The following is a 13,003-nucleotide window of genomic DNA, read 5'->3' as shown; positions in this document are numbered from 1 at the left end:
AAATAGGAAGAAAAATTTTAGAAAAAAAGCATTGAACATTCAATAAACAATAGCTCCTATTTATCAAAATCACCATCACTATCATCACCATCATTATAATTACACAGATGCTAAATTCTGCTTTCATGAATGAGACCAATACTTTCCTGTTAGCTTCCTACTTGAATTACAACAGATATCCTAGTTATAGGGTATTCCACTGAACAACATCAAAATATATTTTCTTTTCAAGGGCACAAAGATAGACCATATTCTAGACCATAAAACAATTCACAACAAATGCAAGAGAATTCAAGTCATTTAAAGTGTATTCTCAACCACAATAGAACTAAATTAGGATTAAAAACAGAAAGGTTCCTAGAAAAATCCCCCAAATATTGGAAACAAAATAACATATTTCTAAATAACCAATGGGCAAAGAAGAAACAAGTAAAATAGAAATATTTTTAACCGAATGAAAATAAAAATGCAATAGGTTTAAATTTTGTTTGAGTAGGACAGAGAAAACACAAATCAGTAACAGGAATGAGAGGCAAGATCATTGCAGATTCTATAGATATTAAAAGGATAATATGAGAGTATTATGAATAACTTTATGTCAACACATTTGACACTTATGTAAAAGTTCAAATTCTTTGAAAGACATAAACTAACAAACTTCACTCAAGAAAAAAGAGATAATCTGAAAATTTCTGTGTCTATTGAAGGAATTGTAGTTTTAGTAAAGCAAATAAAAAGAATTCCCCCCAAACCCAAAATCTTCCTAAAGGGAAAACTCAAGGTCCAGATGGCTTCACAGGTAAAATAATACTACCTGATTTTAAGACTTAAAAGCTGCAGTATTCAATAAAATGTTTTATTGGTATTAAATAGGACAAATAGAGCAAGGAAACAGAACAAAAACTTCATAATCAACCTCTGTATATATGGACAAATGATTTTGATGACGTAAGGTCAATTCAGTAGAAAAAATTGTCTTTTCAACAAGAGGTACTAGAATAATTGGCTTTCTGTTTTTAAAAATATGAATGTGAATCTATATCATTCATCATATGCAAAAAACTCAAATCGAAATGGATCCTAGATTTTTATTTTATTTTTAAATTTTTATTTGCATTTATTCCATGCAGAATTTACTCCTGGGCCATAAGTTTTTGTTTCTTCAGTTTCTTCTGGGATATCTTTTTCTTCTGTGCAACCTCCTCTTCTGGCTTAGGAACAATCTGCTCTTTTTCAGTAAGAATCATCTCAATGTGGCAGGGAGAACTCATGTATGGATTAATCTGGCCATGAGCCCTGTAGGTTGTACGTCACATCTTGGGGGCTTTGTTCACGTGGATGTGCTCAATGACCAGAGAATCTACATCTAAACCTTTAAGTTCAGTATTACTCTTCGCATTTTTAAGCATGTGCAGTAAAAATTCAACACTCTTCTTGGGCCACCGACCCTGTGTCCAGCCCCACTGTTCGGCCTGCGCACACCTACCAACTCCACCATTGTAGCGACAGAATGGCACACACTGCTTCTGCAAAGTGACATCTTTCAGATACTTGGTGGCTTTTCAAATATCATACCCTTGATGGCCTGGGCAGTTTCACATGTGTTCTTAACGTGAACATGAAGATTTGAACCTCTCAACTTGCATGATTTTGTAGGGTTTTCTGGGTCCAGCGAGTAGCGAACCATCACCTCAGGCCACTCGGGGGAAGAGTGGATCCTAGATTTAAATGTGAAACCTAAGACTATGAAATCTTTATGACCTTTGATTTGGCAAAGGATTTTTAGCAATGATACCAATAATACAATCCTTAACAGAAAATTGTACAAATCAAAAACTTTTGCACTACAAAAGACACCGTTGAAAGAATGAAAAGTCAAGTTACCATTAGGGAGAAAAATTTGCAAAGCATGTATCTGATAAAGGACTTAAAAGAACTCTCAAAACTCTATAATAAGAAAACAATCCCCACTACTTTTTTAAAAAGATTTTATTTATTTATTCATGAGAGATAGAGAGAGGCAAAGACACAGGCAGAGGGAGAAGCAGGCTCCCTGCAGGGAGCCCGATGTGGGACTTGATCCCAGGACCCCAGGATCATGCCCTGGGCTGAAGGCCGACGTTCAACCACTGAACCACCCAGGTGTTCCTGGTTAAATCTTTCCTATACACTTCACATCTTCTGAATTGATGTCTTTGCTGAAGAGCAGGCCTACATGTGGAATACTCTTCATTAAATGTGTCCATATAATTTCAGCTGCAATAATTATAACAACAACAACCAAAGCACCAATAACCAAAAGTAACTGAAGGCTTGCCCTGGGCCAGGAACTGTTCTAAACATTTTACATATATTAAACCATATACTCCTCACAATAATCCTATGAGGTAGAGGCCTGCTATGCCTATTTATAGAATAAGCACAAAGAGGTGCAAATATCAAATTATCTGACCAGATGTGGCTTAAGTAAATACACTGTTGTTTATCTACTGTATAACTTCTCTATAACAAGTCCATAGATAGAACATTCCAGGTTTGGTCCTAAGGTCAACAGCAAATAGGCCCTAGGTGAATTTTTTCTGTGCCTTTTCAGGTCCTTCTCTTATGGCTACGAGTTGGCTGCCATACCTCTAAGTGTTCCTTTCTTATGTAATAATAATATTAATATTGACAATATTAATCAGGGAAAGGGAGTAGGAAGGAGCCATCTTCTTATAAGTTTCTTTTTATCAGAAAATAAATCTTTGCTACAAGTGCTTTGGCAAAATCCCTTTAAATTTATGGGTCAGAACTGGGGCATCTGGGTGGCTCTGTCAGTGAATATCTGACTTTTAGTTTCTGCTCAGGTCATAATCTCAGAGTTGTGGGATTGAGCCCCGAGTCAGGCTCCCCACTCAGTGGGGAGTGTGTTTGAGGACTCTCCTTCTGCCCTACCCCCTACTTGCACACATGTTCTCTCTCTCTCTCTCTAAAATAAATAAATGACTCTTTAAAAAATTTATGAGCCAGAACTTATTCACATGGGACTCCCAAGGTTTCTTTTATGAGGGAGGCAAGTGCTGTCGGAGAGAAAAAAGGACAAAGAATGGGTTTTGGGTTGGCAACCAACAATGGCTGGGTCACTTTAATATATCCTGCCAGAAACCCAAGATTATGTCCTCTCAGTGATGGTTCCCTGACACTTTAGGAGCTGGAAATTTGTAGATGAAATTCCTTTGTCCTTTGTTACTTTCTCAGTTTGAGAACTTCCTATATTAGTTGAAGTTTAATAACAAAGAATTATAAATGCATATTCTATTTATTTTGAAAAGAGAGACAAAAAAGCAAAAGAGAGTGATTCATTCATTGTATTTCATTCATCGATTAAATGACAATTCAAAATATGAATGTTAATCATTATCCATGAGTAGAAGTTTGATGCTAGCTGACATGCTCAGGATCAATGCCATACTACAGAACTGCAGTGATGGAAATCTTTCACATCTGGGCTATCTGACATGATAACCAGTAACCACATATGACAGCATTTGAAATGTGGCTAGAATGATTGAGGAACTGAGTTTTTACCTTTAATTAATTTAAACTTAAATGGCCACATGTGGCTAACAGCTACCCTACTGAACAGCATAAATGTAGAGCAAGGAAATATTTTTTCACTTTCTTATTTCTGTTTATTCTCTTATTAGGAGACAGTACTATGTGGTGTAATTCTCAACCTCAAATTTTCAATATCCTTAAAGTATTTAATAATCACATCAAATTATTAGTTTTTTCCTTAACCTCAAACACAATTATTTTAAAGCTGGAATAGAGATAGGGATTAGAAAATCAGAGTGTCACAAAGTCAAACACAGAATATCACAAATTAAAATGTTGTGCACTTTTGTCCTTATCAGTGTTTGTTACTTTATATACTCAAGTTCATTTAACTATTAAAAGCTGTCACTTTCTGGGAACAATTTATTATTCTCAGCCTCATTTACTACGTCTTTTCTTTTCGTCTCGGGATTTGTTTTCTAAAATTTTTTTTAAATTTTTATTTATTTATGATAGTCACAGAGAGAGAAAGAGAGAGAGGCAGAGACATAGGCAGAGGGGGAAGCAGGCTCCATGCAGGGAGCCCGATGTGGGATTCGATCCCAGGTCTCCAGGATCGCGCCCTGGGCCAAAGGCAGGCGCCAAACCGCTGCGCCACCCAGGGATCCCTCGGGATTTGTTTTCTAATTGGATTTGAAACATGTCCTTTCCTTCAGATTATTGTTCCGTACTTTATTTCAGTGGGTAGCTATAGGGTTCACAGATGTCTGTCCTGTCAAGGAGAAGTATCTGAAAATTTGCTTCAGAAAGGCCCTTTATAAAAAAATTTCTTTTTATTCTCTCACTAGAGACAGTATTACATAATGTAATTCTCAACCTCAGTTTTATATGACAAAGCATTGGGCGTCCTCTGCTTGCAGCTTGGTTGTCACACCTAAAAACAAGGCAAACAAAGCTGGACAGTGTCCAGAGAAGCTAAAAAGATCTGGAATCTATGGTTTAAGAGATTATGATCATGACTATTTCCTTCCAGCTTTGAAAACACATCAGGCCTTCAATATACCACATACAATAAAGTGTAAAAGTCAGCCTGCTGGCAAAATCTCCTATTGAGGGTATGTTCCCAGGACCAAAATCCTCTGACGTGTCCCATCTGCTGCCTCCTCTCCACATTCCCCATGCTCTCTTAGATTCTTGATACTGTACTCTAACTTTCAGGATCCGCTTTTGGCACATCCTTGGGTTTAAAATTCCTTCTCTGATTTTGGCCATTATCCAAAAGACAGGAGATCAAAAAATGTTGGTGAGAATGTGGAAAAAAGAGAACCCTTGTGTCTTGTTGATGGCAATGTAAATGGATGCAACTAATGAGGGAAACAGTATGGAGGTTCCTCAAAAAATTAAAAATAAAACTTTGATAGGATATGGTAATTCCACTTCTGAGTATTTGCTCCCCATCGCCAAATAAAAAACACTAATTAGAAAAGAATTATGAACCTCCACGTTTATTGCATCATTATTTATAATTGTTAAGACATGGAATCAACCCAAGTGTTCATCGATATTTGAATGGATAAAAAAAGATAGGTATCCATACAACAGAATATTATTCAACCATAAAAAAGAATAAGATCTTGCTATATGTGACATGTATAGACCTAGAGGGTATTATGCTAAGTGAAATAAGTCAAAGAAAGACAAAACCATATGATTTCTTTTATATGTGGAATCTAAAAAACAAATAAACAAACCCAGAGTCTTAAAAACAGAGAAGAGACTAAGGGTTGTCAAAGGGAAGGTGTGTGGGGGGGATGAGTGAAATAGGTGAAGCAGATTAAGAGATACAAACCTCCAGTTATAAAATAAATAAGTCATGGAGATCAAAGTATAGCAGAGGGAATATAGTCCATGATATTGTAATAACATTGTATGTGATAGATGGTGACCACACTTATGGTAGCCCTTGAATAATATACGGAAGAGTCAAATCCCTGTGTTGTGTATCTGAAACTAATATATATCATCTATACTTCAATAATAAAAAAAGGAAGAATTTAAACAAAACAAGAAAGGCAAATCTTACAGCTCAGTTTAATAGAAAGGATTCTTTATATCCTTTTATAAATACAATATAAGTTGCTTATTACCTCAAGGTTGTGAAGCCAAAAATCTAGAGGTCCAGATGCTTTTAGACAGACTGAAAAATGACCTACAAATTCTGGCATTTAAGGGGCAGTACTTCCCTGGGCCATAAAGAGCATCGTGGAAGAGAACTTCATGCTCTGGTCAAATGTACCCCCCAGTGGAGCAGGATATTTGTACAATTGAATCATGAATCTCATTCAGCACAGTAATGACAGAAACAACATTTGGGCTAAAAATATGGAACATTGGGGTACCTCTTTCAAATAAGAGTCCTAATAAAAAATTATTTTTATTAGCAGCCCATAGAAAAACCACAGCATATCTCTGCATAATGCTAATTGTAGATATATAAGCTTTTTAAAATGTCCTAGCATTGAACCTTAACTATGAGAGACTAAAACCCACGAATCGATAGGTAAAACGACTGCACAGAGTTTATGTCCAAGATTAGGAAGATTTATGAGTTTTGGTGGAAGGCTCATTTGAAACAATGGAATTAATATTGAATGCTTCAAAGTCCAAATGTGAAATGACTGAAAAATATGACATGTATTTAGAGTAGTGTTCTGGATTTCCTCCTGTCTTTTGTCTACTTTGCAAAGAGAAAACATATATAAAGAGGTGATGCTATATGATCATTGGGCCAGAATTCCATCGGGGCTTACTATAGTGCAGAAAAGGAAAGCAGAGAACAAGTTCCCAGATTCCCACATCACATATCTTGACACATATTTTTGACACAACTCCTGTGTATCGAGTTTGTGTATGTCTCACTTTGTTCCCAAAAAACAATGAAAGCAATTTATGAAACTACATAAATTAAGACTCCAAGTAAAATAAGTAATAAATAAGGGTGGGATGAAACACAAAGCTAGGAATGATGCCAAAAACATGCACACTCCAAAGACCTATACACTGAGTATGGGTGGGGGACACATTTGGCTCTGGTTTTCTATCAGTCAACACAGAAAGAGAAACCTGGTTACAATATCACAAAATAAATACAGTTGCTCAGGAAAAAAAGTTAGTCTTTTTTTTTTTTCACATAAAGACCAGAACTTTTTTCCATCCAATTTTTATAAAGAGGATACTATCTGACTTGATAAGCGATGACTAACAATGCTCATACTAGGCATGGCAAAGTTTCATTGATTCTTTTTTAAAAGGTTTTATTTATTTATTCATGGGAGACACAGAGAGAGAGAGAGAGAGAGGGCAGAGACACAGGCAGAGGGAGAAGCAGGCTCCATACAAGGAGCCTGATGTGGGACTCGATCCCCAGTCTCCAGGATCACACCCTGGGCTGAAGGTGGTGCTAAACCGCTGAGCGCCCTGGGCTGCCCTCCTTGTTGATTCTTATGGTGGACTTGAATGTTGGTGATGGGGTTATACCAAGGTTTATCTAAAAAAATATTTTGGAGTGCGCCTATCCAAAAATTACAAAGGGTTGAGATTTTACCCTATGGGTAAGCTAATGTGCACAGTTCACTAAGGTCGGCAGGAGACACAAGACTCCAGGGTCAAAGACAAAGGACAGTTGATTTACTCACACAACAGCATTAGCCTGAATATCAGCATTTGTTCCCATCCGAAGAGCTCAGATTCCCACAGGGCCACACACACAAAGTGTGTGTGTGTGTGTGTGTGTGTGTGTGAATATACCTACATGTGCCGTGGAAACCCTGAGCTTAGGGAACTTGACTGTTGGATAATAGGATATGAGCATGTGTTCCCTTTGCCCCAGAGGGAGACATGGCTTTTTATTCTATGGGACAGTAAACAAGCTTCCATCTCCCAAGGCTGGTTCTTAGACAAACATCTTTGAAAAGAGAATCTGGGGCAAGGAAATCAGTACCTCTGCTTATAAGATACGTATTAACATGAGGGTCCCTTGGAGAACCGTCCCCCACCCACTGTGCATTCCAGGTCATAGTCTAGCTTTCTCTAGCTTGAGCCCTTTCGACCATGTGGAGGAATGGAGGGATTTTGGTTCATTTGAGCTTACTCATCATACTGCATCCTAATTATATTCTAGGCATTAGCTACAGCGATAGACAAAGAGGCGTGGTTCATCCCTTCACAGAACATAGAGAAAATACAAATATCTTTCATGTGTTTTTCCAGCCGTTCTTCCTAAATGTCCTCTCGACAGGGATTTTTTGTTTGTTTGTTTTTGGTAATAGATTTTATTTTTGTGGAGCAGTTTTAGGATCACAGCAACATCGAGGGGAATGTGCAGAGACTTCTTATGCCCTTACCCCCTACCCCCACCCATGCAGAGATACACCCCTTTGCCCTCCTCATTGCCAACACCCCCTGCCAGAGTTTGTTACAAATTGGTTATGTTTGTCACAACTGAGGAACTTACGCTGACAGGTCATTACCCTCCGGAGACTGTATTTTACACCAGTGTTTACTCTTGATGTTGTGTATTCTATGGGTTTGACCAAATGTATAAAAAAAGATTTTCCGTGAACACTGGTGACAATTAATTCAATATTATACCATCTCACAAGTAACACAGCTTCACATTTCATATTTTTAGATAAATAGAAACACAAGTGCCTGCAGAGGCAGTTGGACTAGGGCTTCACGTCAACCTTCTCCCATGAAGGAGAAGATATGGCACAGATTGCCCCACAGGTATCATCTCCAATGTACCTGTTGTCAGGGGGTAATTCTTCCTTGAAAATGGCCTTAACTCAAGGAGATGCACAGATTGCCCCACAGGTATCATCTCCAGTGTACCTGTTGTCAGGGGGTAATTCTTCCTTGAAAATGGCCTTAACTCTCCACCCGATGACATGACCATGGCCCTGAAGTCTTACCCTGAAGTCTTAGCAGGCCACTTAGGGTTCTTCTGGAGCATCTGGAATACCTCCTCTTTAGGTGGGAACATGACCAAAACCTTGATGTTGTCTGCGGGGGTGAATTACCTCCTAGGCAAGGCCCGTTTCTCTAGGCTGTTCCTCCTGCCTGGTCCGAGGAGACCTGGAATAGTCGAGCGTCTTCCCTGAATGCTCCCTGTCTTCCCAGCAAGGGTAGCATGGCCAGCTTTCTGTGCCAGAATAATTGCAGATCGCCCTTTATTGAATTAGCCCCCGGGCAGGTCGGAACTGCAAAGACCGATGGCTCACGTCGGGGGACCGGCCTGCGGGCCAAGCAGAGGCTGAGTCTGGAATTCCATTACCTAACCCTGGACGGGCCCCTCCCACTGCTGGAAGAACCAGCCCTCTTTTCAATATTTCTGCTGAGGTTCCCCCCCACCTCCTCTCAGAAAAACCTGTCGTTTCCTGCTAGCACAGTGGCCTCCCTGGCTTAACTTGATGGCACTGGCATCTAGAAGCCGGGACAGCGGTGCCAGCTGGATGAATGTCCAAACTTGGCCTTGCGAGAGCTGCCCATCCAAGTAAAAAATCACAGATGAAAAAGACCTGTTAAATAACCCAATCCCTTCCGTAGCCGGTGCCAGAGCATTCCTATGGGGAGAGCTTAGACCTGGCCGGCTCCAAATGACTTTAACAATGTGCCTTCTCACGCTTTTTTTGGAAGATGGGGCTGTCTCTTCGATTTTTCGTTTGGTACCTTTTTGGACTAGGATTCGATTTGAGCAGCATGATTCTGCTTCCCACTCGGTGTCTTGGTTCAGCTGCAGGGAACCCATGAAACGAGCTATTTTCAGAGTTGGTATAAATGTTTGGATGCCATCTCAAGAGCTTTTTAGCCCAGAGGGGGGTGAGGGAGCGAGGACACGGGGGGGGTGGGTGGCTTTTTGGGGAGATGGGTGCAGCTCAGATCCTGGTTCTCCTTAACTGGGGGCTTTGTTATCTTCATAATTGGCGCTTCAGTGCCTGTCTTTTGTTAAGTGCTTTCTGTGCGCCAGGTGCTGTGCTGAGTACTGTCCCGAAGTCCAGCTAGCAAACTGATGAACTTGGTACCAGCACGTCTAGTTTAGAATGTAAAGTTCAGCCGTGGAGAGTGGAAGTTCTGGAGCCGGATTGCCAGGCTACGGAGCAGCGTGGTGGCCGACCAGCACGGTGACCTCAGGCCTGTCGCTTAACCTCTCTGTGCCCCATTCTCCCGTCTGGAAAACGGAGGTGATGACATGCCTGGCTGCCAGGTTACTTTGGGGACTACATGTGTTAGTCCATGTGGACTGCTCAGGTCAGTGCCTTGCAAGGGGCAAACCCTGAGGTTTACAAAATGTTGATGAGACAGGAGGTAGGAGATGGAGAGATTTGCTCAGAAGCCCATAGCATCCAAATTTAAACTGCAGACTGTTCTTTTCCAGAGCCCACCCAAGTGACTGGCCATTAGAATACCCCAGCATGGTCGGGAGACCTCACCCCGCCAGCCTCAGTTTTCCTCACTGGTTAAATGGGAATAACACCATATCTCCTAGAGAGCCACTGCGAAGGTTAAAATGCACTCAGATAGGTAAGGACACTATTCCAGAGCCTGGCCCACAGCTGACGGTCGAGGAGTAATAGTGATTTCTCCATTTCTGCGCCGACACCCCTAGAGTACATGCCTGTATCTGTGTGTATGCACACTTACACACACGAGTGTTATGTAGAATGAATTGCTATGTAGCCAATGACTTCCTCTTAAAAATTTCTCATGATATTGAAACTTCGGAATGGTTCAAAGTGTCCTTTTACGAGTTTACTCCCATTTAAAAGAAGAATTGGATTGTTTTACTAGATAATTAAAACCAGTTTCCTTCTTAATAAGGTTTCATTCTGTTCTAATGGTTTTGGGTATGTCTCTTCTGGATTTTTGAAAGTAGTTCATTAAATGGTTAAGAACTGCCTAACTGCTTTTTCTTTCCCCAATATAGATTGGCCAAAATTTCAGTTTTTATAATCACAGGGAAAAGAGACAGTTACAACCTAGCAGAGAGAAATGTGATGAGATGTTTTTGCTGTTGTGCCTTCTTCTTTTTTTTTTTTTTTTTGGTGTGTGTGTGTGTGTGTGTGGGAAAGGGTGTGATGTCATTTTGTCTCCACCCCCTGTGAGTAAGCCCACAGCACAGCTAAGTGCAGCCGCCCGCCTCTGTCACTGGGAGACAGTTCACTTAAATGCAGCTCCAGGGTTGCAGGACACCCACCAGCATCACTCCCCGTGTGAGGTGGCAAATGCAACATGCTCTCCAGCTTGGGGTGTCTACTTCTCTGTGGAAGTATTGCACTATCCCTGGGAAATGCACAGAAATTGCCAAAAGGCAAGTAGCTCTGATGTTTTGTGTTTTCAGAATAATTTTTAAGAGTTTTTAAATGTTGCTATTCAGTGTGATCTACTTTACCAAACTGGGGGAGGTGGTGGTGGAGGGAATACAGTTATGCTGTAGAGAGTCAAAAGTTCAGCTGTGTGAAGGAGTTGCTTAAACTTTTACTCCCCCCCCCCTTCTGTTACTTACTTTTCAACTGGATCTCTTTAATGCAAAAATGAAGACCAACCTCTTCCATGGAAGAGATATTCATGGTAGCTTGACTCCTACAGATTCAAACTTACAGTATTTGTATTTTTTTGAATCATATGTAGGTGGTAACGAGAGCCTCTTAAAAAGAGTTGTTTGGTGTTTTTATTCCCCTTCCCAGAGACTAAACCAGGACTGGCTTTAGGTCTAAAAAAAAGGCTAATTCTGAAACTCTGCATGGTGTTACCTCACGCGTACTTGCTAACTTAGGGGTTGAGGGACTTGGCAGGGCATGCCAAAGTAGGGTCATGTGCTAATTTGTAGACACTTCTCTCCAGGGCAGTTTGGAAGAGGGTTTGATATGCTGGACTGGGACACTCCCCCTTTTCCTGGCTAAATTGCTCTCATGTTAGTGTTGGTATTTTGTTTACAAATGGCATCAAAAGAAAATTAAACTTCCTAAATTTAGACCCTAAAAATCTTTTGCGCCTATCAGCACCACCACGAGAGCTAGCCTCTCTCTCTCCTGAACCTAGATGTTGCATGTACTTTTTTTTTTTTGTTTCTCTGCAGAGGCATTTTCTAAGCCAACTCCAGGTCAGTGAAGGCTTTTTATGGCAGACTGTTGTAGTCAGCAGGATTATGAAAAACAGGCTGAACCTACTATACAGCTGTGATGGAAAATATTGGAGGTAATGCAGAGCCACAGGCTTGTCAAAAACCCGGTGTGTATAGAATCAGAAAGAAAGGTTGTTAGTGTCATAATATCCAGGAGACCCTTCCTAGTTCCTCCCTCTGGATAGTTTGTTCTAAAATCATCTCTTGTCCCAAGTGAAAACTGTTCTCTCCTCAGTGTGGTTAAGTGTAACTTGAATCCAGAATGTGAAGGCTGGAGGGGCTAGCTAGCTAACCTTTCGCTTAGTGAAGTAAAAAGCAAGAAAAAGGGCCAAGTAAACCTTCTTATCTCTGATCAGATCATTATGCAAAAATACATACATGCATACACTATTAGCTCTTTTTTCTTCTATCACGAATTTTGTTTCTTGATCAGAGTGAAAGTGTTTAAGTAAATCAGTCAGGAGGCACAGGCATTTCTAATGAATTGTTCCTCCTGAAATATTTAACAAGGACCCATCACTTGGGTTTTCTCAGGCTCAGTACCTACCAGATGGTTTTATTTTACCTCAGATTCACTGTGTAGGGATGATAGCTATCATTCTGTTCCTGCAGACTTCTGCAAATTCCAAATGCTTTAATTATCATGTTGCAATCACTGGATACAAATCTCTTGACACAGTTTTCCTTTATTTGTTGCGGTTAAAAAAAAAAGAAAAAAAAAAGAAAGAGAAAAGTTGCCCAAAATGGCCACAAAACTTTGTCTAGTTTATTGCACTTTAATTTGAAGAATTTTTATCCAGGTTTCCTTTGTAATCTTAAGAAAATCCATAGTTTTGGTAATTGTTAAAAAGCCCTGTCAAATTAAAATAATTGTATTATATAAAATAATTGGCAGTCCCCTTGTCTCTGGGGTATGTTTTATCTTTATTATGGAAGCTACTGAGGAACTTTCTGTTAGCTGAAGTCACCTTTCTCAAACTGTGTTCCAAGAATAGGTGTACTGCCCTCAAGGGGGGGGGGTGTTGGGGTTGGGCATGCATCTGCTTTCCACCGATAACGTAAGGACTGTTCATGCTTTGTCGTCTTTTGGGGAGTCCCAACAGATGTAAGAATTTCACAAGTTCTGAAAATTACTCAGTAAAAAAAAAAAATCTGTCCAACATTTTTAACCTATTGTTGCTTAAACTCGTTTGACTAAGAATCCTTTTTCTAGTGAACAGATGGAATATCTTGCCAGGGGCTTGCCTTTCACAGAACACACTTGGGGAAATGCTGAGCTAAACA

The 13,003-nt window shown here is 40.0% G+C and overlaps 1 protein-coding gene and 1 pseudogene across 41 annotated transcripts in view; one reads left to right on the top strand and one right to left on the bottom strand.

The window, feature by feature from the left end:
* Positions 1-1,133: 1,133 nt before the first annotated feature.
* On the bottom strand, positions 1,134-1,687 carry LOC112641315 (60S ribosomal protein L17-like; annotated as a pseudogene).
* A 9,033-nt stretch (positions 1,688-10,720) lies between these two features.
* LOC112640164 (ABI family member 3 binding protein) overlaps positions 10,721-13,003 on the top strand; it is a 234,307-nt gene continuing 232,024 nt past the window's right edge. For 34 of the 41 annotated variants that reach the window (XM_035709991.2, XM_035709990.2, XM_035709972.2 and 31 more), the window contains exon 1: positions 10,721-10,906. In XM_035709991.2, the coding sequence (XP_035565884.1) occupies positions 10,828-10,906 (79 nt within the window). In that variant the 5' untranslated portion in view covers positions 10,721-10,827. The remainder of the gene's footprint in view (positions 10,907-13,003) is intronic. The other 7 variants (XM_025416359.3, XM_035709986.2, XM_035709987.2 and 4 more) reach the window with 1 other exon arrangement.

The sequence above is a fragment of the Canis lupus genome, chromosome 33 (assembly GCF_003254725.2).
Source record: "Canis lupus dingo isolate Sandy chromosome 33, ASM325472v2, whole genome shotgun sequence".
Classification (NCBI taxonomy): Eukaryota; Metazoa; Chordata; class Mammalia; order Carnivora; family Canidae; genus Canis; species Canis lupus.
Note: the sequence above shows the minus strand (reverse complement) of the source record. Positions and strands in the feature narration are given on the sequence as shown.